Genomic DNA, 25,227 nt, shown 5'->3' with positions numbered 1-25,227 from the left:
TAGTCATATATCATACTGGTACAGTCATTCCATATGAAGTTCTACCAGTGCGACAAATTGAGTCTTTGCCTAGAGACATTAGCAACTCATCCTAGACAAGTAGAACATAAGGTTAACACTCACCTTTTTGTCTATTAGCAAAACACAGGGATGCTCAGCTTTTATTATAGGTTCTTATGCACTGGGCTAAGTAAGGCTGCAGCCTAATGAATACTTAACGGGGAGTTAAGTCCTACTGAACCCAGTAGGCTTTGTGTACATGTGCAAATTGATTGTCAATGACTTTATTTTGAAATCAGGGAAGGGAAACCAGTGGCCTCTCTAAATGTTTTTGGACTCCAACTACCATCGGCTCTGGCCAGCACAGCCCACAGACAGAATGGTGGGAGTTTGAAAGTCACAGGTTCCCCATCCCTCTTTTAAATCAAAGCCGTTGTATTAGTACACAGTTCAAAAGGATAGACTTCTACTAGCTTATAGCACAACAGAGTTTTTACTCTGGAGGATTCAACATAGTAAATATGGTTTTCAACATATGAATATAGCTATTGCATTTGCACTTGCTTTTAGCCAATATTATAAAAAACACTCACCTCCTACTGGCAGTCTAGGGCTACCAGTCACAAACTGGAGAAATAATCTTTGCTGCTCACTATCAAAACTACTGAGAATTTCAAACAGGAACTTCACAGCACGACTAGAATTTAAAAAAAAGGGGGGGGAATAGAGATTGTTAAACAGAACATCCACTGAGGAATCAAAAAGTAGCTATCTTAATAAAGCTACAACACAAAAAGCTGTTTGAGACATTGCACACATTAGATCACTGCCAACTAGCAACAAATTATATTACTTTGTGATTACCTGTCATGTGTATAACCATGATCTGGCCTGCAACATTCCATCAATGTCTTTGCATCCCAAGTATCTGTTTTGCTACCACACAGAAGCTGATCCAGCTATAACAACATAGAATGCCAGAGTGGAACCGAGGGGGTGGGGGAGAGAGAGAAGAGAGAACATCAATTTGTTGTTGAATTATCACATGATTAATACAATTCCCTGCACACAAGCTAAAAGTATTACCACCTAACCAAACTTCAGAGATGAAGTTTCATGCCAACTCTGATTCTGTAACTCAGAATCCAAATTTTTGAAGGCGTCCTTTCTCTCCACTCCTTTTAGTTCTTCCAAAACTTAAAATCAACTTTGTTTCAAACACAGTAATCTAAGCCAGATCTCTTTGGATAATTATTGAATTTTTAATATGAAATATTCAGGACCGAACTATGATATATAGAATTAATTATTTTGTTAGAGTTACAGTCCTTTTATGTACTTCTTTTCTACATACATTTGACTATTTAAGTACAACATGCTAGAAAAGTTACAAATGATTTGAATTTCATGACTACCACAGTAAGTCTGGAAACAGTATACAGTAGTATCTTGGTTTTCGAACAGCTTAGTTCTTGAACATTTGGGTCCTGAACAACACAAACCCAGAAGTGACTGTTCCGGTTTGTGAACTATTTTTGGAAGCTGAACGTCCGACAGGGCTTCAGTGGCTTCTGATTGGCTGCAGGAGCTTCCTGCAGTCAATCAGAAGCAGCGCTTTGGTTTCCGAACGTTTTGGAAATTGAACAGACATCCGGAACAGATTCCAATCAAATTCAAAGGTACGACTGTATTTATGAGGGTGCTGGAAAAATTGTATTAAGAGACGGCTGGACCCTTCTACAGAACTCCAGCTCCTCACATAAGGTAAAGGTAAAGGAACCCCTGACCATTAGGTCCAGTCATGACCAACTCTGGGTTTGCGGCTCTCATCTCGCTTTATTGGCCAAGGGAGCCAACATGCACACCATCAAAAGCTGAGCAAGCAGGTCAGATGAACCAAGTTATTGCACCTGGCATGAGGGTACTAACCTCCTCGGGATAGAAGTATTGAAGGTGACTGAGGGGGAAGACCGATTCAAATCCATCTCTGAAGGAATCAAATTGTCTGGAAACACCTTCATTTAGTGCCCAGAAGATAACCAGCTGCAAAAAAACACACAGAAACATACAACTGTAAAATTACAGCAATTTTAAATAATGCATTATTATTAAGAAAGATGATGATCCGGGGAGAGGAAACTAAAGTACAGCCGTGTACCTAAACTATAGCACGGAAAAAGAAAGCAAGGTTGAGAAGTGTCCTTCAAGTCAACACCCTTTATTTCCCAGTTACTGAAAATAGTAAAGTAAGAGGACAGCAATATTTTCAGGATTGGCTAGTCACCAAGAGAGCAAAGCTGGTCTAGTGAAGAACAACAACAACAATTCTAATTGTGGCTAAGTTGGTACATTCGTCTTACTAGGTGTCAAATTAAAATTAAGCTGGTACTAGAGAGCTAGGTAGACAACACTTCAACTATAGATAGCTCTCTCGAAAAATGTATTAACTCATTGTACTAGCACACATGTCTACACAGATACTAGTTAGGGGGGAAATGCTAATTAGTTGGTCTGTATTTACACTGTTCAAATAGTTACATCTCTTGGGGAGCCCTTTGGTTACTAACTTCAACACAATGTGACTCAATACCTTAGGGTAATGCATATAGACCAGTCATTGTTGTTTGGAGTTAATACTCTAGTAAAAAAAAGGGGGGGAAGACTTCTGGACCCAGCAGACCCTTCCAACATTCTTGTTACTTACTCTGAGATATTCTTCTAAATTGTGGATGGTGACAGGTATATCTTTCCCTCCTTTTTTCAGCTCTATGTTTGGAAAGCCTGGGAGGGTGAAGTCCAACCCTAGATCTTCTACTGAGCAGCCATTCATGGTCAGTGTTTCCAACGCATACTGTAGACTTTCTTTGGTCTAAAGATAAAATGTAAGTGACAACTTAGAAATTTTAGGTATAGCCTTCTATAGTGTAATATTCATAAAGTGGCTAACATTCATTGAACTCCACATGATCATGGAAGCCAGCAGGAGCCCACAACAGACCCTTCCTCCCCATTGCATGCTGCTGCATCTCCCTGAAATCTGCTGGGGGAGGGGTGTCAGAAGAACCCCTAGAACAGTGCATGGGGGAAAGAGAGGGGGGAGAATTTCATCAAGTAAGAAAAAAGGTGTGTTCTGATGGAAGGATTGGATAAGCACAACACTGAGTTGTTTGCACTTTTATTAAAAGTTGTATATGTGGTATCAGCAGGCCCAAGCACTTCAACACAATGTAAAGTAAAAATCCAAGAAAATAGGATGCCATTAACATTCAACTTAGCCTTAGCTATGCATAGAGGTCACAAGATTATCAGAAAACTGACCAACAGCATTCACAGAATATAAGTATGGCCAAGTACAACAATAAACCATGCTGCACCCTCGTGCAAAGGCCATTTTAAACTTATCACAGTTCTTCCAAGACATTAAAGCTTGGGAACTGTGGTTTGTTAAAAACATGTTTTTCAAGTAGAGTTTAAACTCTACTTGTTCTCAACCAGTTCCTGTGGTCAGATGTCAGAGGTAACTATGGCTGGATATTTGAAAGCACTCTTTCCATTACTTGAAAGCACTTATCTGCTTTTTAATATTCACACAAAAGAGAGAGGTGAGGCATGAATCCAAGATTTGTGCAGGCATGTTTATGTAAAACACTGATTGTGTTGGATAAAATGTTAAATGCTAAACCACAATTTGATCTTATGAAAACAAGCTGCAGAGAGCCTCAGATTTACATGCTCTCTGCTGCAGCCACAAGGAGAAGCTTGGAAATGTCATCCAAACCCTGAACACGCTGTGGTTAATTTTAACTATGGTTAGCTGAAACAAGTCAACTTCAAATGATAGTTGAATCAAACCAGCTTCATAAGTTAACTGTAGTTTAGATTAACCAGGTTACAATTTTGAATATAGAAGTAAACTATGAAAATACAGTACAAAAATCACTTCTTGCCAGTATGCAATCTGTCTACCACTTAAGACATGGCCAAAGCATCCCATCAAATGGACTACTATTTGCCACAGTTCTAGCTACCAAGTAAGAAAGTCAGATGGATAAATTTGGCATCTTCTGTTCTATAATTATACCTACCTGCGATTTATCCTGTTCAAGTCTTTTCTTTTGCCGCACAATTTCTTCAAGATGGTATACTGATCTGGCTACTACAGGATCAATGTTAAACAAGTCATGAGATGTTAGCGACGTCTCCTGTCGCAGCATCCATTTGTAAAAAGGAAGGCCAAGGGGAAGGTCCACCTGGTAGGAAAAAACAGTTTCCCTTTATCTGAAAACCAAACTTAAAGGGACGTGTAAACCTCTACGTACCCGCATGCCACCAAGTAACAACTGAAAAAGGCAAAATTGCAATTGCCTGCTATAAGTCTAGTAAATGCCATTTGTATAAATGCCATGGATGATGTTTAAGTATTAAGTTTCCAATTACTCTATTATTGTACTACTTAACATACTTAAGATGAAGACTAATGCACTAGAGAGCCATTGCTGTATGTAGCTAATCATTTGGGGATCATTAATGTGTATTAGCCATCTAAATTCAGAAGCTGCTACTTCCAACAGTATGTTTTTCACAACTAGAACCTTGAAGCCAGGCTTTTAGAATTGCAATTTCAGCTTGAAGGCTATATTGTATAGCAGAGGCTACTTTAAATTTAAAACCAGTTCCACTCTTACCAATCTAAAATCCATGATTGCTTTTGCCATCAGTTTTCCCAGAAAACGGAACTTCATTTTAACTTTAGCAATATGAGCAGGTTTAGCTGTTCTGCCAAAGGGAAGTGCAAACAGACCTTGAAGATTATGAATATATTTGGTCCCTTCTTGGCTTCCTGTTTAAAGAAACACAAACAGTAAAATTATACACAAGTCAAAGTTATAAGTTGGCTCAAACTAATGTTCTAGTTTTAAAACACTAACTCAAGGAGATGAACTGCATTTAGATATACAGTCAGCTTACAACATAGGGTTACAACAGCAACTGCATTATCTTGCTTCAAAATAGAGCAAAAGCTTAGTAGTATGTCAAAGCAAGTATAATCCACGGATAATATTTATGTTTCTGTTAAAGGACGGTTTATGGAGCTCCTTTCAATACTTTAAAGCTACACATAAAGGATACAATTTTATCTCCTGCAACAATGCAGTATAAGCTTTGAAAATTCCACCCTCTGAAAATATCAAGATGATCATTATAGTTACCTTTAGGATTAGCAAGAGTAACTTCTTCACCCCTCCACAAGCCCAAGTCTGCTCTCTGTAGTTCCTGAGATACAAGTGCATAAAACTCCAGTGTGGGTCCAAGACCAGTGCCAACCTTTTGAGAAAAAAATAGTAATTTAGAGATGTATGTAGAAAGTCCAGACATGTTTTCTGCAACAAGAAATGCTAATTGCAGGAATGAAGGTAGAGGAGGAATTGTTGGCAGAAATGTGCAACAGAAGCGGCTTAATTATGTTAAACTCGGGGATTTTTTTAGACAAATTGTTTAATTCAGAACTTAAAACATTTGCATATTGATATTGCTGCAGGGGACTCTGAATGATGCTTTGAAAGATGGAGCCGGGATAGAAAATAGTTGTGTAATCACTGTACTGGAAAAAGCATCATTGTATCACAACTGGATACTTGATTTTGGTTTCAGAGTTGCATGCTACAACTATAGTATGAGAGTACCAAGATAGTGCTGGGATTTTGATTTGCTTCAAAAGAATGAAGGGCAAACTGCAAGCAATCCTTTCATAAATATTTTGGCACCATATTCTATCTTATCAGAGAGCATCAGTCCTAGACAGAAAACCTCTAACACTCTGAACAGAACCCTTTGAGGGTTTGGAGAGCCCTTACACACAAGCCATATACAGTGGTGCCTCGCAAGACGGAATTAATTCGTTCCGCGAGTTGTTTCGTACTGCGATTCTTTCGTCTTGCGGAGCGTGGATTCCCTGGGTATTAACGGCTTTAAGAAAAAGGAAGCAAACTCGCAAGACGTTTTCATCTTGCGAAGCAAGCCCATAGGGAAAATCGTCTTGCGAAGCAACTCAAAAAACGAAAAACCCTTTCGTCTTGCACGTTTTTCGTCTTGTGAGGCATTCGTCTTGCGAGGTACCACTGTAACTCTAAACCAAACAAATAAGCCACAACTTGTTCCTCCAAAGCTTGGTTTGCTTTTTAGCTGCTATGTAGCTTGACAAACATCTGAGGTGGCCTAATAAAATGTTGAGCTCACGTGTTACACCAAACCATAATTAAAACAACCCGGACAAAAATGTGACTCCAAGACCCCTGATTACCAAGCCTGCACTGCAAGGGATTGGACCAGAAGACCTTCAGGAGCTCTTTCAACCCTACAATTCTATGGCACCATCTTCAGGCCAAACTGCAGCAAAAACCAGGTTGAGGAAATGATCTGCAGCATGTGTCAGGCCCACAGTGTACTGAGACAGCCCGATAGTTGTCAAAGTGGCTATGCTGTTGTGAGCTTGCCATACTAACAGAAAGCAAAATATGATCTGTTAGCGGACTTCAGATGTTCAGAAAAACCACGGAGGGAGAAAGGTTGTTTTCTGCTGCTCCAGAAAAGCGGACACGGAGCAATGGATCCAAACTACAAGAAAGAAGATTCCACCTAAACATTAGGAAGAACTTCCTGACAGTAAGAGCTGTTCGACAGTGGAATTTGCTGCCAAGGAGTGTGGTGGAGTCTCCTCCTTTGGAGGTCTTTAAGCAGAGGCTTGACAACCATATGTCAGGAGTGCTCTGATGGTGTTTCCTGCTTGGCCCTTGTGGTCTCTTCCAACTCTATGATTCTATGATTCTAAGCTAGGCAAACCATAACTGATGTGCCAACGGGATCACTCTAGACTACTGCTCAACTTCCTTGTAACTGGAAAATAAACAATTACCAGTGCATGCAGAGACAGATAGCTATAGTCATTACTTACTTCATTCTCATACTGGATTTCCAACATTGCTCTTGAACTGCCCAGATCCTGCATCACCGATTCAGCTTGTTTCAACAGTTCCTCTCTGTTCACAGTGCGCTGTGTGTCAATGAAAGGCAGGTATTATTTTTAGTCTTCACAAGCCAATTGTAGTATTGAAAGCAAAGATCACAGATAACGGCCCAAGTCAAAACGCCCTCTAAATTATATATTTAGAGGGCATTTTATGTAGTGTAGTACTTGCATTAGATACTGAAGTATTTCCCTAAAACTAGTAAAAATCCCTTTCTCATTGCATTAATTACAGGAGGCCTTGATTTTTAGGGTTGGTTTGCATTAAATTGTGTTCTTCCGTTGATGGAAGACTTTTTGATCCAGTGGAGAGATGTGTGTAGGGGTTTTTTCTCATTTGTTTGTATTTATTTGTTGTTGTTGTTGTTGTTAATTTCATTTCTATACTACTTTATATTTTTAAGGGGGGAAAATCTCAAAGCCGTTTACAACCTACATTAAAACATCAAATAAATCAATCCAGAATAAGGTCAAATATAAAGTATAAATTCAAACAAACATAATCAACAGGAAACAAGATTTCAAAATAAAACATTATAAAAGGCGATCAAGTACAGGATGACATTTAACAAAAAAGGTTATGTTAAACATTTCAAAAGGAAACATTATGGAAGGAAGCGCAATATACAATGCACACTTAAAGCTGTCAATTCTGCTAATGGTGGTTTATGGTGAATGGCGGCTCAGGCTTAATGACCTGGGTCTGAACTAAGAGACAATCCAAATGCAGTCCTCTGACCACCATCTCCCACATTGTTCCAAAGGGTCTTAAGAGTGCATTTGGGGAGGGGGCGCTACAGAGGGAATGGGGAATCAGTAAAAAATCCCGCTCCCATCATCATTATCCTCACCTGACCAATTACACTTTCAGCCCACTCACAAACCACCCTAACCCTAACCCTAACCCTAACCCTAACAGTAAAACAAACCCACAAGAGCCCAAGCAAGACATAAGCTCTCTTCAAGTAAGGCAGCAAAATAAACTTTCACTCCAAGGGAAGGGTGAGTCAAAGATTCCTTTGGAAAGCTGATGTTTTCCTGCCTTCAAGCAACAGGATTGCTTGTTATTGCCTAGTGCCCACTTGCCCAAGCCAAATGAACCCTTCATAACTATTCTGCTGTATTTGATATTGGATCTCCCTACACTTTGCATTTGCAATTGTATTTGAAGAAAAAAATAATCATTCTTGAAGCAAGAATTCATTTCAGGTTACAGATCAGAGGATTTAGGTGTTCTAGAAAACATAAAAATTAGTAAGTGAGCATCATTTATAAACCATGACAACAATCATATTTACTGCTTCACAGTAGCTTCGAAAAGGCCTCACTGTGAACTGCAGACTTCCCCAACTTCTTCCTATAACTAATGTAATTCAGTTATAGAAAAGAAGCTTATTCTAAACCTATGAGGGGTTCAATGAGGTCATTTCTTTCCTGCCAGGCCCCCACCCCCAATAATAAAGTTACCTTCTTCCTGTCTAGTCGTGGTGCCACTCTGCTATCCTGAGAATCGGACTGGTTGATTTCTGGATTGGTGTCCAGCAGTCTCTGCATGGCTCGATCTCGGTCAAAGGCGGTTACATAAAATAGCATTTGCCGTGTGTCAAACGGAAAGAAAAAAGGACTGTAAAAAGAAAGATGAGTTTTACGCTGCAAGTTTATTACTTGGAAGTTAAGCAAGGCTATATATGACAACAGTTGAAAATGTTTGATTTAAAACATTTTATTTATTTAAAAATATTTTATTAAAAATATTTATCTCTATATATAAATTCAAGGCAGCTTACAATACCAATTAAAACAATGCATTAATTTTTTTTAAAAAAAAAACCTTGCAAAAAAGCCTACAAAAAAGACTAGCTTGATAACAAATTATGTTTCCATGCTGGATGCAGGCGAAGCCTCTTAAGAGAAAAAAAAAAGACCTGCCATGTGGGCAGTACCTGGATCTTGTTAACATTCTTTACTTAGTCCTTGAAGTTTGTGAATATTATTTTTGGAACAAAGAAAAAAGCCTTAAAGTTGTTTTCAACTAAGCCTTCCTCAAGCTTGAATAAACCATTGCACAGGGAAACAGCATATGGCAACCTGACTCCACTTGAGAAATTTAGATATCATGAAATATATATTCATGTTTAAAACTTGATGCCTCTTCTTAAAAGTCACCTATCCTGTTTAAATGGTTGTTTTGTTGCAGGCCTACAAACTTCTGAATTCCTCCTGACCTGCTCAATATGAAATTTCAAAGTTCTGCATCATCTCCCTCACTCCTTCATTCCTTTATAAAAATTCTAGTGTTGCAAAGAGTCTGCTCAAAATCTCCACAGTACAATAATGGTTTATAGTCAAATTCCATACCATGATTTCCCAAGCTCTGTCAGCCATGTTGGTATGTTTCCTGTCATTATCACCAAAGGGTCTTGAAGCTGTCTGTTTGCCTTTGCTGTGAGTTTACTGTTGATAAATTCTGATGTTGGAATAATCTCTTTACAGCTTGCATTCTACAATATCAAAAAGAAAGTTGCTTCTATTTAGAAAAACTCATTCACTACCAAGACTGTTCATTTTTACAAAACACGGGAACGCAGTGACTGTGCCTTTAGCCTAACATGGGCTCCCTGCAAACCACATCTTGCAAGTCAGAAACTAGCCAAATGAACACATGCTCCTTCACTTTCTCCTGACTTTTGGATTACATTTCCCCACTTTTCAGCATTAGCCATGATGCACATACCATGGTCAACCCAAACAATGGTTTCTGCTAAAGCCAGGCACTGAAACTGTGGCTTGAAGTGTGTTTGCACACTAGGGTTACAAGAGAGGCACAGCTTGCTTTGTACTATTATGGAGGCAGGTGACATTAACAGGACTATTGCTGGCTGTGTGGTGGGCGGTAGTTTTAGCCTTGTGAGCCCTTTTCTGCTGAAGCTGAACCTGGAGAATTGCAATCTGTTGGAGAAGCCAGAATGCTTGGCCAGCTTGCCTCACCTATGAAGAGCAGTAACTTTATTTCTTTATTTTATTTATATAAACAATTCATATACTGCTTACTACAAGAGTCTCGAAGTTGTTTACAAAGATACCATACTGTCAGAAGTTCCTAAGCAGACAAATCTAACCAAAGATCAGAAAAAATTCAAAGACAACAGCAACAAGTGTACTCACATCATACAGGTAATACCAATAACGACTGATAGCATGTAAAACTCTCAGAAGAATAACAACATCTAATGAAGGATCTTCAAAAGTTATATTTTCAGGTGGCGAAGATATAAGATAAACTTCCAAAGGATTTGAGACCAAAGGACATACCCCATCTGAAAAAGGGACAGATTCCATTAATCAGTGGAGAAAGGTTTTCATATATTTTTACTTTCTTTATGTAATAGTCAGCAACAGGATCTTAATTAAACTGTGCTTCAAATAAAACATTATGCAACCTTCTCTCTGTGCTTGCAGGTGATCCAAATACTTACCATGCCACAATTCATCATGCTTCTTTGCATTTCTAGGGGATGTTTTCGTAGGAGCAGTTTGTGCCCTTCCTCTTTTACCACCAACACAGTCTTTATTACTATCATCATCTTCTCGCACTGGCTTGTACCTAAAAAGAAGAATTATGTTATTGACTGCCTGACCCGATAATGAAATCTACAGGAACAGTAATTTCCTGTGCGAAAAGAGCATGCCAATCCAATACTATATACCTATAAAATTAGAATTATTAAAAGTCTATCTTTTAGTGCCAGACTGAGAACCAAGCTACTCATTACACAAGAGATTCATAATTGCTCTCCCAATATTTCCCCACATGGAAGTGCAGCTATGGAGGACTGTCAATTTATGTGGAGCAGCAGCAGAAGGGTTAACCATATCCCCTTCAAAACTGCTCCAAGCCCTATGGAAGTGGAGTATAAGTTCCTATATTCTCCACTGCCAGGGTGACCAGCAGTGGGAGATAACGATTTTCATCAGCAAGCTGGCAAAGCAGGAAATGGGCAGGGCAGCTACCAGGCCATAACAGGTACAATTAATAAAAAACAACAACCTGAAGATCAATCGCAGATCTCCTAAATATTGGGCTGCTTCACACTTACCAGTAAATCATTAAGTGCTATGTGGACAAGCCTCAGAGCACATGAGCAAAACACTGGGCTCATACACTCCCCACTCCTCCTCCTACACATAAGGATGGCAACTTTTGCAAATATTGCTTTCCAATTCAAAATAATCCTGGTTTAGCATTACATACAAACCAGGAATCCTGGTTTAAAATAGTGGTTAATTAAAAATGGGTTATAATCTGGTTTATGTTGGCCTTCTTAGCAGCTAGTCTTTGTTTGAAACTGGGAATTCTGGTTTGTACCCAAAAGATCTTTTTAAACTTGAAGTAAACTCAGAAGAAGGCCTCCTCCTCACCACAGAGGAAGGGGAAGGAGAAGAAGAGCTTAGCGTTGCGTTTCAGGCTCGTCTGCATAGTGCTAAACCATGGGTTAGCATTATACGCAAACCATTGCTAAGTAAGTCTGGTTCACGCAATACTTTGGGCCTTGGGATTTTACCTCCCCTGCTCCCCTTAACCTATGGAGAAAAACAGGGAGATCCTATATTTATTTGAATACAAGCACTCTGCAACCAGATATCAGCACATGTAAAAAGAAAAATAAGAGATAGCAATAATGGAACCTCTTTGGAATCTGCTGCTTGAACAGGATGTTTTACTTTACTTCACAGTAAAGCAATCCAGATTAATTTGTGCTGTCCATAATCTTACTGTCCTAACAGATTCTTACTTCATATTAATATAATGAAGAGTGAAAATGATATTTTACATAATTATTCAATAAGTTTAACACGTGAGGGCTACAAACACAAATATGCATCTGTAATTCAGTGACAACAGTGACTTTTCCCCTTCTTCTGATTGACTTACCAAATGGTATGAGTCTTTGTCCATATGCCAGCTCTTCCTAAAGGGTTGCTTTCATCATCTGTTGATTCCCTTTCCTCTTCAGCTTGCAAACTGAACTGTCTAACTGCTTGATACACTGTCATGTTATATGGCAGGAGATGATCTCCAATGTAGAACTGAAGCCTGTGCCTCACATTCCCTGAATTTAAGAACTGAGCAGCCTATGTGAAGGAAAGGATAGAAGTTAAAAATCAACCTTCCAGCTGTGAACAAAGGAGATCAAAACTGAACAAAGCCTTACCAGAGATTCATCTATTTCCTCATCTGATCCATCATCATCACTATCTTCATCATCTTCTCTCACTCTGCCATAACCTAAAAACGGACAACAGCAGTGCAACCTGTAAAGTGTTTTACAGAGGCTGCAAGAAACACCTCTCATACTATTCTATTTCCAGACGCAAATAAGTCACTATCTAAGAAACATTAAAAATGGATCACAACAGCACAGCTTGCCAATATGCAGCTTTAGTAGCACCCTATGTGCAGAACTGCAGAGTAACCAGACCTCTGCACTGAGGACATAAACGATTGAATTTGCTACCACAAGACACAATGGTTACCAACTCTGATAGTTTTAAAAGGGGATTAGAAGAATACATGGATAATTAGACTGGCAATAGCTTAGTCATGATGGCAGCACACTACCTCTAGCATCAGAGGCACAATTCCTATGGACACCAGTTGCAGGTGAACAACTGAGGAAGAGAACTATTGCTCTCATTCCTGTTTGTGGGATTCCCAAAAGACATCTTGCTGGTTGCTGTGGAGTAGACTTGAGATGTTAACTAGATTAGACTGGGCTAGATTAGAGAAGTGAAGACCCTCCCTCTTTTATTCAAATAGAATTCGTTTTTTGAAAACACTTTCAAAGAACTTTGAGAAAAAATATACAGAAAGTTCCATTGCTGCTTGGTCTGCTAGTGACCTTTGGGCTTAGTTTGGAGATATGAGAAGCAATCTACTGTCCTTTTGACCTAGCACCTCAAACAACAAAGATACCCTGCTTCAAAATTGACAATTACGATAGTTATGTAGCTCTATAAACTAGGGTAAAAGTCCACTTTTGAACAATCCACACCTATGTGCCATCTGTTTCTCCCTATTCTTGCTCCAGGGGAAATAACATAGATGTCTAGCATCTGTGGAAACATGTTTGAGCAATCCATGGTGACGGAAAGTGAAGCATTTTGGTATTAGCTCTCCAAAATACTATCTTGTGAAGATCTCCACTAGCAACAATAGTTTTTAGCAGTGGTATGAAACTGGGATCTTGAAGTTTTCCCAGGTTTTTGGTGATACCTATCTGCCTGTCGTGCTCTGGTCCATGGGGTCACGAAGAGTCAGACACGACTAAACGACAACAACAGCACCTGCTATTTACATACAAGCAAACACAGCAATTCTGATGCAACAAGTGATAAAGTGAACCAGAGAGACCATTTGGGCTGGGCAGATTGCTTTCTTGAATACACAATCATTTTAATTGGAGATTGACAGGCAGTCTCAATCAACCTGAAAATCTATACAATGATTATTGAACTATAATCAGGCAATTAAAAGGTTCAGATTTTACTGTCAATTCACAACTTCATAAATTTGCAAGCTGTACAATGAGACCCTTTATGACACATACAGCAAGAACTGACACACAAGGCAACCACCATACTTTTACAGTGTATCATAAGAAAAAGAGGTACCTCTAACTACAAGATATCTTTCAATGGCTTGTACCAACGCCAGGGGATCTATCTTCACAGGTCCACCTTTCCACTGTTTCACATTAGCACAGTCTGGATGTCTTTGCAACTGGCATTTTAACTGATGGGTGTTGAAAAATTTTAAAGCTTGCGATCCTCTGTTAAGAGAAAAACTCAAGATAATTTATGAAAAACGTTGCTACAGTTATTCTATTTTCACTTGTGGACATTTAATACATTACAGCAATTAAAATAGTTTCTGCCTTTGACGTTACAATTAAATTATTAAAACTGCATGCATTTCAATTTGCCATCACCTAATGTCATAGACTGAAACCTGATCAAAACTATTACAGAAGATGTGCCTCAGGCCAGTTTAAGCTGAGCAAGGTGACAATCCTATGCACACTTACCTGGGATAAGCCCAACTGAACACAGTGGGACTTACTTCTGAGTAAATATGCAGAGGATTGCACTTCAGGTGTTGATAAGAAAACAGTAATTAGCTATCGGACTGCTATTTCAGTGTAACTTGCTGCTTTAGATGTTCATGTACATCAATTTGTAAGAGATTTAGATTTGTTTTTGTTTGCTTGTTCAGATTATAGAACAGTTCTAGTTCTGCAGTTATTATATTCACAAAAATTCCTGTCACTATAGTGTGGAAACAGTCATCAAATATCTCCCAGTTCAACAAATCCAATGAAAAACAGAAAAAACAGGGTGATATCCAGCTAAGTCATACTCAGAACAGACCTACGGAAATCAATTTACTTGTCCACTAATTTCAGTGGGTATTATACTAACAATGGATATCACCCATAGGATCTAACATTTTAATGAAACAGACCCACAAACTTATTTAAAAATTAGCAGTTCTTGTAGTTATTGCTGTACATTTCTTACTTGCTAAACTACTGATAAAAACAGAAATGAATACAGTAGCAAATATTACAACCACACATGCACACAAAAAAAGTGTTGGCTGTATTGCTTAGACTAAAAATACTTAATTTGTTCAAGACACGAACAGCAAAGTTATAAGGAACAAAAAGACACAGACTTGCTTGACTTACACATGGATTTGGAATACGGCTTCAACTATTCTCTCATTCTAGATATTTGGTCAAATATCTGAAAGAGGTACTTCAATGTGTTTTCCTTATATCCAATATGGAATTTCATAAATCAGCTGAGCAAAAAGACTCATTTGGAAAACCAACCAAGGAAAGTGCTCATCTTGAAACCAGAAAAATCCTGTCTCTAACTACTTCTAAATCTGAACTACCTATTCACCAAGTATCCAATAGGAATACTGTTTCAATTATAGCTTTTGAATGGTGTGTAGAGAGCAATGAATTTAGCCATAGTATTCTGCTAAAATTGATTAATATAGTTTTGGTCTTACTAGTTGTATGCTATGTCCCCACTACCACTATTCAACAAAGATGTAAGTCATACTCTCCCCTTCTAGTTCCAAACAACATTTGGAAGCTGGAATTTTATATTAAAATGTTAAGTAAGAACAACCTTTATGGAAGTTCATTAAAGATGCTTATGCTAATGATGTTGAAGCTGTAAATATGGTTTTTAGGAGTTTGAAAATACCTACTCATTATTTTGAGTTTAGCACTATCATTACAAGCAAAGCACTTTTTTTTCTACAGGTTTTTGAACTGCTATGACCATAAATGGTAAAATGGACAGCAAACACAACACAATGGGCCACTTAGCCATGCAGAATTCTGGAAATGCGACACGTTTACCTGAGAATTAATCCTTACCTGCTCCCTGTTCCATTTCCGCTTGGAAAGTCATGGACTTTAACTGGAAATTGCTCCATCTGACTAAGACAGTTGTTCATTTTGTGGACCAAAGCCAACAAAGGTGCATTTTCTAATGGCTCTAATCTTCCATGGGGTTCTTCTCCAGGAAGCTGAAATTAAAGTTTTGCTTAATTATTTAATTTTTAAAATAGTTCTTGACAAGTTGTCACTGAGTAATTCTATGAGCAAATACAGTGGTGTCTCGCAAGACGAAATTAATTCGTTCCGCAAGTTTTTTCTTCTTGCAAGTTTTTCGTCTTGCGAAGCACAGTTTCCCATAGGAATGCATTGAAAATCAATCAATGCGTTCCTATGGAAACCGCCTTCAGACCAGGTCCGGGGACAGTCTGTCCCCCGACCTCTTCTGAAGGCTGGGGGGGGGGGGGAACAAGGGCTTTTTTCCCCACCGCCAGCCTTCAGAAGGCTGTTCTGAAGGCTGGCGGTGGGAAGAAAAGCCCTTCTCCCCACCTCCCGCCCCGCAAGCTCCGGGGACAGGAGGGCTTTGCTACCGACCGCCAGCATTTTAAAAGCCCCCGGGACTTCTCCGCTGTCCCGGGGCGATTTTAAAATGCTGGCGGGCGGCAGCGAAGCCTCCGCTGTCCTGGGGCGATTTTAAAATGCTGGCGGGCGCAGCGAAACCTTCGCTGCCGTCCCCCAGCATTTTAAAAGCCCCCGGGACAGCGGAGACTTCTCTGCCGTTTCTCCGCTATCCCGACGGCTTTTGAAGGCAGGCGGGGGGGGGGAGCAAAGACTTTTGCCCAACACCGGCCTTCAGAAGAGGTCCAGGACCTCTTCTGAAGGCCGGCTGGGGGCGAAAGTCTTTGCTCCCCCCCCGCCTGCCTTCCTGGGACAGCGGAGACTTCTCCGCTGTCCCGAGGCGATCTTCAAATGCTGGCGGGCTTCGCTGCCGATCCCCAGCATTTTAAAAGCGATCTTAAAATGCTGACGGGTGGCAGCGAAGGCTTCGCTGCCGCCCGCCAGCATTTTAAGATCGCCCGGGACAGCGGAGAAGTCTCCTGGACCTCTTCTGAAGGCCGGCGGTGGGCGAAAGTCTTTGCTCCCCCCCCGCCTGCCTTCAAAAGCCATCGGGATAGCGGAGAAACGCGCTGCGCTTCTCCGCTATTCCGGGAAAGCAGGCGGAGGGGAGCAAAGACTTTTGCACCCCGCCGGCCTTCAGAAGAGGTCCAGGACCTCTTCTGAAGGCCGGCGGTGGGCGAAAGTCTTTGCTTCCAACGGCCAGCATTTTAAAAGCGGTCCGGGATAGCGGGAAAGCGCAGCACAATTCCCTGCTATCCCGGACCACTTTTAAAATGCTGGCGGTGGGGAGCAAAGCCTTTCGGCCCCCGCCGGCCTTCCTGGACCTCTTCTGAAGGCCGGAGGGGGGCGAAAGGCTTTGCTCCCCACCGCCAGCATTTAAAAGAGGTCCCCGGAGATTTCCCTATGGGCTTTCTTCTTGCAAAGCAAGCCCATAGAGAAATTCGTCTTGCGGAACGACTCAAAAACGGAAAACTCTTTCGTCTTGCGAGTTTTTCGTTTTGCGAGGCGTTGGTCTTGCGGGGCATCACTGTACTGACAAAGCAGGCAGGCTACAGGCAAATGCGAGCTTACATCCCACATGCTATGGGCAACCCAAACCCAATGATTATACTTCACCAGGAACATAGGCAAGCATTTGACTTCCACAAAACAAAATGCACCTGTTTATCCAAAACTACAGTTTAACCCAATTAATAAAAAAAGTACATAAAAACACATGGCAGTCCATTTTTGTGTGTGAGATAAAATGTTATCTTCAAAGCATGTTTTAGTCATTTGCCTATCAAGTTCTCTCTGGGGAAAAAGGAAAGCCATATATGGCTACAAGTCAGTTATGCCTTTTAATACCACCTCCCCTAGATTCTTGAAAGAGTAAATAATGAACACAAGAATGAAGCGACCCCTTTAATACTGGAGCTGTAAGTACTTACTGGAGAAGAGAAAAACACATGAAGGAACCTTTTCAATCTCACATCCCTGCTTACAGCATCTTTTTCACTCTTAGACGTCAGGTAAAGCAGCAGCTGTTTCATAAACCCACTATGCTGGATCTCAAATGAAGATACATCAGACTCAGAGACTATACTACGGATTTCTACAAGGCACTCAACTCCACCATCCACCTGAAATAAACAGTCTCTGTATGAGAATGAGGCTTAGTAGTCCAGGAACTATTCCACAAATGGAACAAGAACCAGCATATTTAAAAATAAAAACTCAAATCCAGAGGAATACATATCCCAGATTTTTTACACATACTCTGCACTGCCTTACTTTACACAACTTAAGTGAGCATGTGCAGAAAAGTTCGTGTCAATACACCACTAAAAGGCAGCACATATGTAGCGGCCTTATGAGAACGTAACTATTCAGAACATTATACGGAAACTGGGTGCCTAAGTAATGTCATGTTTGAGGATGTTTTCCCCTCAAAAAGGACTCCTGGAGAGGCTTGAATGGAAAGTCGATTCAGAAATATTTTCTACAAGTTGGTTCAATGTTTACTGAGCTAAGAATAAATGTGCGCACATGTTCCCCCGTCCCTTCGTGTGCCAGCTGCAGCATTTCTCCCATGGTTTATGTCACAATTTCCCCAATACATCTAAATCACGAAACTGTGGCTTGATATCTGCTCAACAAACAGGATATGATCATCACTAAATGAGCGCCAAATAACTTTTAAAACTAGCTGATGTTTGAAAATACTAGTTGTATGCTAATACCACCATGCAGGAACACTGACTATGTAGCTGTGTGAGAAAATTATGTAAGGAGGGCCTTTTAAAACACTGAAATACTGACTCTGCACGTAACAGTAAGCCAGGAATCCCAAATAACTTGAACTATGATATGATCAAGCAGTGAGCTACTGCCTGAAGCCCACTCCACTTCTCTTCACATAAGCAGGCAGAACAAAAATCAGGTTGTGATAGCTTAGCATAATATCTAAATGCAGGATTCTGGTCTGTTGCTCTTAAATTTGTTGGACAACAAATCATGGCTTGTTTGGAAGTCAAATCAACCAGCTAAAATTCCGCATTTGGACATCACGCTGAACTATTCCTTCTTCATTTGTTGTACCTGCTATACCTGAAGAGAGCACAAGCTGCATGCACTAGCACACTGCTTGACCGTATTGTACAACTTGCTGGCTGCACGTTCATCGCCTTTTGAAATTCAAGCAATCTTTAAGATTTAGGACATCATCCATCCTAAAAGCAGAGCTGGGCACACTTTTAAGAGTCCCCTGCTCGCTGACCTTCTACACATGCACATGGCAACATGCTAGATCACCACCAGGAATTTACCACGGGGTAGCTAAAGTGGTGTCCTTCAGATGTTGCCCAACTCCCATCAGCCCCAGACAGCGTGGCTATACAGGATAATGGGAGTTGCAATCCACCATATTAGATGTCCAAATCTATTATACCTTCTCCCCTCCCCACCAAGTTACATAAACATCTATTGAATCCTCTGTGTGTAAAACTGCATTCATCACCCACTCTAAGGATTGTGTCCCAATATTCATATAGTTACAATGCTCAGGGAGCACTATTTAAAGATTCCCGGCTTACTTCAGTTATGAAATTGTTTTTGTAACAAAAATGTAGTGGTTCTTATTGTATCATAAGGCACTGGTCATACATAAATTGGCAGTGACAACATAACAATATATCCTCCAACATAGAAGAACTGCAAAATGGAAAAGTTAGTGACATCAATGGCTTTTAAACAGACAACTTCTGAAGCTTAGACGCTGGATGCAATAAGCACCGATGACCTCGCTATTTTAATAAATAAAGGCAGAAAAGGCTTGGGGCTTATCCATGTGTACAGTCTAAGTAGTATTAAACTATTTGTTCTTCCTGTGAAAAGTTTGTCCTCTCATTCCAATATAGATTAAAAAGATAGTCTAACCTGAAGGTTGAGTTGTTCAGTTGCAGTGCAAAGTCTCTGTAACACATTTAGTGCAGGGTTGCTTCCATCCATGTTCTCAGAGCTAAAATAACGCTCCACAAATTTGTGGGCTTGCTCTTTAATCCAACCCTTAATTTTCTCTCTACAAGAAATGTACAGTTTAATATATTGAACACTTAACATTGGCATACTAAGCACAACTGCCCTGCGCAATTTGAGTACATTTTCACAGTGCAAAGAAGTCTTGGAGGTAGGAAAAGCTGCAACGCCAAGAATTTTCTTCCCACCAAAAAGAACTCCCATTGCACTTTAGTCCAGGTTTGTTAAATATAGACAGTTACTTTATCCAGATCGCTCATGAGTATAACTTCATTGTCCCTGTAAACTCATCTCCCTCTACTCTGCTTGTCCTATGATTTTAAGAATTTATCCTCTGCCTTCCATACATATACTTTTACTCCCCATTCTGTAAACTTCATTTTGGCACATTCTGTCCCAGCTTGAAGTTCTTCATCATCCTCTCCTACCAAAATTTTCTATTAAAACCAAGACTAAGCTGCCACAGACAACACAGGTAATCTATATTAAACTATTTTTGCACGTCATAGTAAACTATAGTTAACAGTTTACTGTGAACATGCTGATCTGGATCACTTTGGTCCTCCCCTGAAACAGGTCATGGTGCCTGGGCTTACTGTGGGTGTTTGATCTGTTGCCAAGAACAAACCTTGGTTACAAGATTGCAGTTTGATTAAAAACAAACATTGGTTTGAACACAATGCTAAGCCAGGAATCATGGCCTGTTCTGCAGGAGAATGTGACCAAGATCAATGTTCATAGTAAACCATTAACTTTGGTTTACCATGGCATGTGAACTGGGCCACTATAGGCTTCACTGAATGGAGTTTTGTGTAGTGAAGTATGATTATACCTGTTGTTGGATATTGTGTCCTTTGAGGCAGCTCTTGCCAGACCACTCACACCTGCTGTACGTGCTGGTTCAATGTTGTTGCTATTGGACTGTGTGCTTAATCTTCCCCAGGTTTTAGGATTCAAACTTGCCAAGAAGGAAGATTTAGGAGATTGAGTAGCTGTAGGGCTTTTAGCTTTTGGAAAAAGAGAATGGGAGAGAAAGTTTCAAGTTTAAGCTTTAAAAAGTCTTAAGCTTTACCAATTGGCATTAAAAGTCACCAACATTCAGAGTTCTGCTCCCTTTTAATGCATGTCATGTTTTCCTCCTAAGCAAAGCTATGAGATAAGCAATTACAGCTCCCAATTGTGGAATAAAATATTATCAGGTGCATCTTCAAAGTGATTTAAAGACACTCAAATATTTACAGATTAAATGTGTACACAAACATACATCAATTCTAAAGCTGCTATGTGCATCTATTTTATCGTGCCCACACACTACTAAAAGGTCACCAGCACTGTGTACAATGGATTCATCTCATTTGAAAAAAGCTTAATACTCTCCACCTTTCTTTTTACAGAATGAATGGTCACAGCAGTAGCAGAAAAAGAACATTACACACAAAGACACAGCTAAAGGAAGCAATTAAAATCAAGTAAACTGAACTTCAGTGACAGCCAGGAGGTATCATCAACTACCTATAAGGGGGGGGGGGGGTTGCTAGGGGGTGGGAATCAGCAGCAGCCTTCACTTTAAGCTTTGAATGGAGCAGATAGCTTCTTCTGCATTTAATGAAAACTTTGATTTCCAGAAACAACAAAAATTTACTTCCATTTGCATATTCTAATAATCTAATCAAAGCCACTTCCAACATTTGTGCCAAAACAAGAAGTTTCCAGTCAAAAATATATCAGTTCATTCAGTTGCTCAAAATGCAACGTCATTGCTTTGATTTGGAAATATTTATTTTACAGGTCTGCCAACATCTAGGCATTTAGGACATATTCAGAACTAGAAAACTTTCTTTTCTGAGGACTGTTCAGCACTGCTTCTTAAGTAGCCACAATATTTGATTTACTATACCCGTTATGCAATTTCAAAAGAAGCTTACCTTGATTGTCTACTTTGTCATCATCTCTGGGAGGTGAATACTTTGGCCGCCGGGGCCCACGTTTTGGCAATCTTTTTCTCTTCAGAACATCACTTAATCGGCTGTCAAATGTTTAAAAATGCACATGTCATACATACACCAGGCCTGATACAATACATTTGAACCAAACTGTAATATATTTGAACCAACCTGGATTTTAAATTATAACTAATAATCTCAACTAATAAACTGGTATGTTAGCATTTTTCTTCCACTTTAGCAGACAGCTCAGATTATTTTAATATGTCTGTCAAAGAAAGCATTCTAATGTGGGACCTTAACCTATTTCTCAGTAATGCCATTAGTAGCGTTTTGTTCACAGACCAAGTCAAGCACACTCACCCCTGTGGACTCAGGTCCAGAGAGTCTTCCCTGCTGTGCTGTAAGCTTGGAGAGCCTAAGTCTGCAGCTGCATTGCTAGCAGCAGTGGCTGTTCCAGTGCTTATTGTTGTAGTAGCACCCAGCGTTCCTGAGCCATTAGTGCATGCTTTGGGGGGACTTGTCAGCAAAGCCTCCGATTCTGCAAGATTTTTCACCTGGTGCATTACACCTTTAAAAAAAAGAAAGATAACCTTCAGTGACAAAGAGACACATATTTCAATGTGGTTTGCTTGTTCAAAACACATCACCAGGGGTGCCAACTTGAATGAAATTGGGGGGGGGATGTCCCGCCTTGCATAATCTATCACAAGACCTTGCACGTGCACACCATTTGAATAGCAACACACATTAACTTTTTGGGGGGGGGGGCTGCCCACTCCAATATTTTATTGGGGAGGGGCAAAGGGTCCTCGGCCCCTAGGAGTTGGCTCCTAGGCACATTTTTAACAATACAACAAGGCACATGAAGAGCTACACATGAATCTAACTTCTGCCATTACCTTCTCTTCTGAAGTAAACACTGAAAATATCAGGTAACTTTTGCATTAAGATCTCTGCCATTTGAAGGGCTCCAACTACTATCTTAAGGTCTTGACTTGACAGCATAGAGGCTATATGACTGCAAGAGAAAATGAAGACAAACAAAATTCAGCAAGATGAAAGCAGCTTCATTTACATTTTGCATACACAAATGAGGGCATTTTCAGTACTGGGCAGGTTGCTGAAAGTGGGAAGGAATGTTATATTCCTGGTACCGTGGGATCAATTTCACACACTGCACGGCTATATGCCTGACTTGTTGCTTTCACACAAACAACGATGTGCAACCAATCCTGGGGTTTAAGTTTTGTGTTTACAAATAGGTTTTTATAATTATTTTTTCTGGTATCGACATTTTCTCCTTGGTCAACAAGCAATCCAGTCAATAGGCCATTTGAAGACCAATTGCCATATAATGAGCATTTTGGGATTTTGTCACCATAAAAAACACACACACATCAATTGCATATACGCAATTTAGAAAGCAATTATAGTTTATGAACAATGGATATTCATTAATTAAAAACGCTGTGCCTTTCATTTCTAAGAGAACACAATGGCAATCACAGCTAAACACAGAAGCCTCAAGTGGTAACCAGATATCTTAAGTGGCAGTTTGCATTTTGAGACTCTTATTTTAGTCAAATGAACTGCTAGATTAAGAATCTGACTCATCACAATATCATTCAGAATAGGTTTTGCATCAAAGTGCGCATAACAATTACCTTGATACTGCATGATTTTTCAGCACATCCTTCAGAAGTTCAGCATCAGCAAAATAAATTATCCTAAGAATTGCTCTAAGGCACTTGTGTCTTACTGCAGGTCCAGCTGAAGAACTGTACACTTCATAGAGAACACCAAATAAGGTTTTAATGAAAGATTTAGCCAGTTCTGGGTCTTCTTTCATTAACTGTGCTCGAGCATCATCCTTCTTTGATTCTGGATGTCCACCTACAGGAAAATAACTTGACCATTAAATATCAAGGAATGGTACGTTGTTTAATTTTATCCAGCCTAAACCCCTCAAGGTAACATACTAGCATAAAATTTACAAAAAAAAAGTACCAGGAAGTACTATTTATTTCATAAAATTTATACACACCACTTGGTTGTGAAGAAACCTCAAAGGCGTTTACAAAAAGATGAAACAATACAACCAAGAAAAAAAAATCACTATCATGTTTAAAAACAGCTGGGTAGGCTTGTCTAAACAAGGAAGTTTTTAGCAGGCACTGAAAAGAGTACAGTGCTTTGATCTCAATAGGCAAGGAGTTCTGAAGTGAACATGCTACCACACCAAATGATCAAGTTCTTACAAATGCAAATGTATTACTACTACAAATGTAGTAGTGCCAATTCCACAGATTGAAATGGTTGAGTGGGCACATGTAGGGCAAGGCCTTCTCGTAGGTAAACCAGTCCCAAGTTGTTAAGGGCTTTATTATGATAACAGTAACAGCTTGAACTTGATCCAACAAGCAAATTGACAACCAGTGCAGATCTCTGAGCAGAGGTGCTATATGTTGACAAGGACTCACTCCTGTCAGCAGTCATGCTGCAGCATTCTGCGTTAACTGCAGCTTCTGGATCAAGCCCAAGGGAAACCCCACAAAGAGTGCATTGCGTCAATCCAGTCTAAACCAATGCATGAACACCAACCCACTGTGGGCTCCATTTTATTAGCATTCAAATTTCAGTTTATTGACCTTTATCCAGCACCAGTCCAGCACTGGCACAGCCTCTCCTGATTCAGATGCTATGGGGAGAGAAAGCTAGGTGTCATCCTCAAAATCCTCTGGTGACAGTTCCCTGCAGCTTCATATAGCAGGAGGGACAGTATAGATCCCACAGGGTGCAACAAAAAGTGCCCATTGCTACTGTCTGGTAGCAGGCTTGCGGGGAGAAGTGGAACCACTGCAAAACAATACCTCCCACCAACAACCCACAAAGTCACTTCAAAGGAATACCATTATTGATGGTATTGAAAGGTGCAGAGAAATCAACGAGAATCTGAATTTAAATTCATTTACCTAATTTTCACACTCTTAAAGGGGCAGAGTGGAAACTGGGCACACATTAAATTCTCATTGTTACATATTAGAAAGTGTGTGGCCCTAAATAGGATCGTGTTCCTTATGATAGGTATCTGAACGACACCAAACTTCATATATAGGAGACATGCCTTAATTACAAAAGCAAAATGCGGGAACTATTTTTAAAATAGTACTTACTAGTGTTGGTATTGGCTAGAGGGTTAGGTTTTCTCTGAATGGCACGTGCTGTTCCAGTATCCTCATTGATCTGCTGCATAGAATTAAAGTCAATTGTATAAACACGCCCCAGCGTAGACAGACTTATTTCATCTTCACCAACCTGATGAGCTGCCTGAAGACAAATATGTAAGTTTAAACTCTGTATGAGTTTTGAGTTTACATAAATGAAGATACCGTGTTCCCCGCTGCTGAGGGATAAAATGGGCACAAAATGAAAGCGTTGGTAACAGCCTCATATATCGGCCATGCCACAAATAAGGTTTTAAAAATTGTTTTTTGCCTGCTTTATGGTTTAATTGTCCTGATTTCATATTGCAAGCTACCCTAAACACTTGCTTGAATTTATTTTTTGTGGACTACAAGTTTAAAATTAACATTCCAAAGTTTTCACCCTGTACTATGCAGTATCAGCAAGGAAACTATTTTAATGGATATATTCAGCTAAGTCGCACAAAAATATCCACCATTTCATGAAACTGACTATACATAAG

General features: G+C 39.9%; 1 protein-coding gene across 4 annotated transcripts in view; it reads right to left on the bottom strand.

The window, feature by feature from the left end:
* TRIP12 (thyroid hormone receptor interactor 12) overlaps positions 1-25,227 on the bottom strand; it is a 69,362-nt gene that overhangs the window by 2,027 nt on the left and 42,108 nt on the right. The window contains exons 18-41 of one of the 4 annotated variants that reach the window (XM_081910285.1): positions 24,695-24,848; positions 23,186-23,414; positions 22,421-22,539; positions 21,882-22,089; positions 21,501-21,601; positions 20,408-20,582; positions 19,477-19,618; positions 17,490-17,681; positions 15,481-15,632; positions 13,697-13,869; positions 12,238-12,311; positions 11,958-12,157; positions 10,501-10,628; positions 10,190-10,341; positions 9,383-9,525; positions 8,492-8,648; positions 6,953-7,051; positions 5,211-5,325; positions 4,686-4,840; positions 4,086-4,250; positions 2,705-2,869; positions 1,930-2,043; positions 865-959; positions 594-697 (exon numbers count right to left, since the gene is read on the bottom strand). In XM_081910285.1, the coding sequence (XP_081766411.1) occupies positions 594-697; positions 865-959; positions 1,930-2,043; positions 2,705-2,869; positions 4,086-4,250; positions 4,686-4,840; positions 5,211-5,325; positions 6,953-7,051; positions 8,492-8,648; positions 9,383-9,525; positions 10,190-10,341; positions 10,501-10,628; positions 11,958-12,157; positions 12,238-12,311; positions 13,697-13,869; positions 15,481-15,632; positions 17,490-17,681; positions 19,477-19,618; positions 20,408-20,582; positions 21,501-21,601; positions 21,882-22,089; positions 22,421-22,539; positions 23,186-23,414; positions 24,695-24,848 (3,511 nt within the window). The remainder of the gene's footprint in view (positions 1-593; positions 698-864; positions 960-1,929; positions 2,044-2,704; positions 2,870-4,085; positions 4,251-4,685; positions 4,841-5,210; positions 5,326-6,952; positions 7,052-8,491; positions 8,649-9,382; positions 9,526-10,189; positions 10,342-10,500; positions 10,629-11,957; positions 12,158-12,237; positions 12,312-13,696; positions 13,870-15,480; positions 15,633-17,489; positions 17,682-19,476; positions 19,619-20,407; positions 20,583-21,500; positions 21,602-21,881; positions 22,090-22,420; positions 22,540-23,185; positions 23,415-24,694; positions 24,849-25,227) is intronic. The other 3 variants (XM_081910286.1, XM_081910287.1, XM_081910288.1) reach the window with 3 other exon arrangements.

This window comes from Podarcis melisellensis, assembly GCF_964234715.1.
Source record: "Podarcis melisellensis genome assembly, chromosome: 5".
In the NCBI taxonomy this organism is placed as follows: domain Eukaryota; kingdom Metazoa; phylum Chordata; class Lepidosauria; order Squamata; family Lacertidae; genus Podarcis; species Podarcis melisellensis.
Note: the sequence above shows the minus strand (reverse complement) of the source record. Positions and strands in the feature narration are given on the sequence as shown.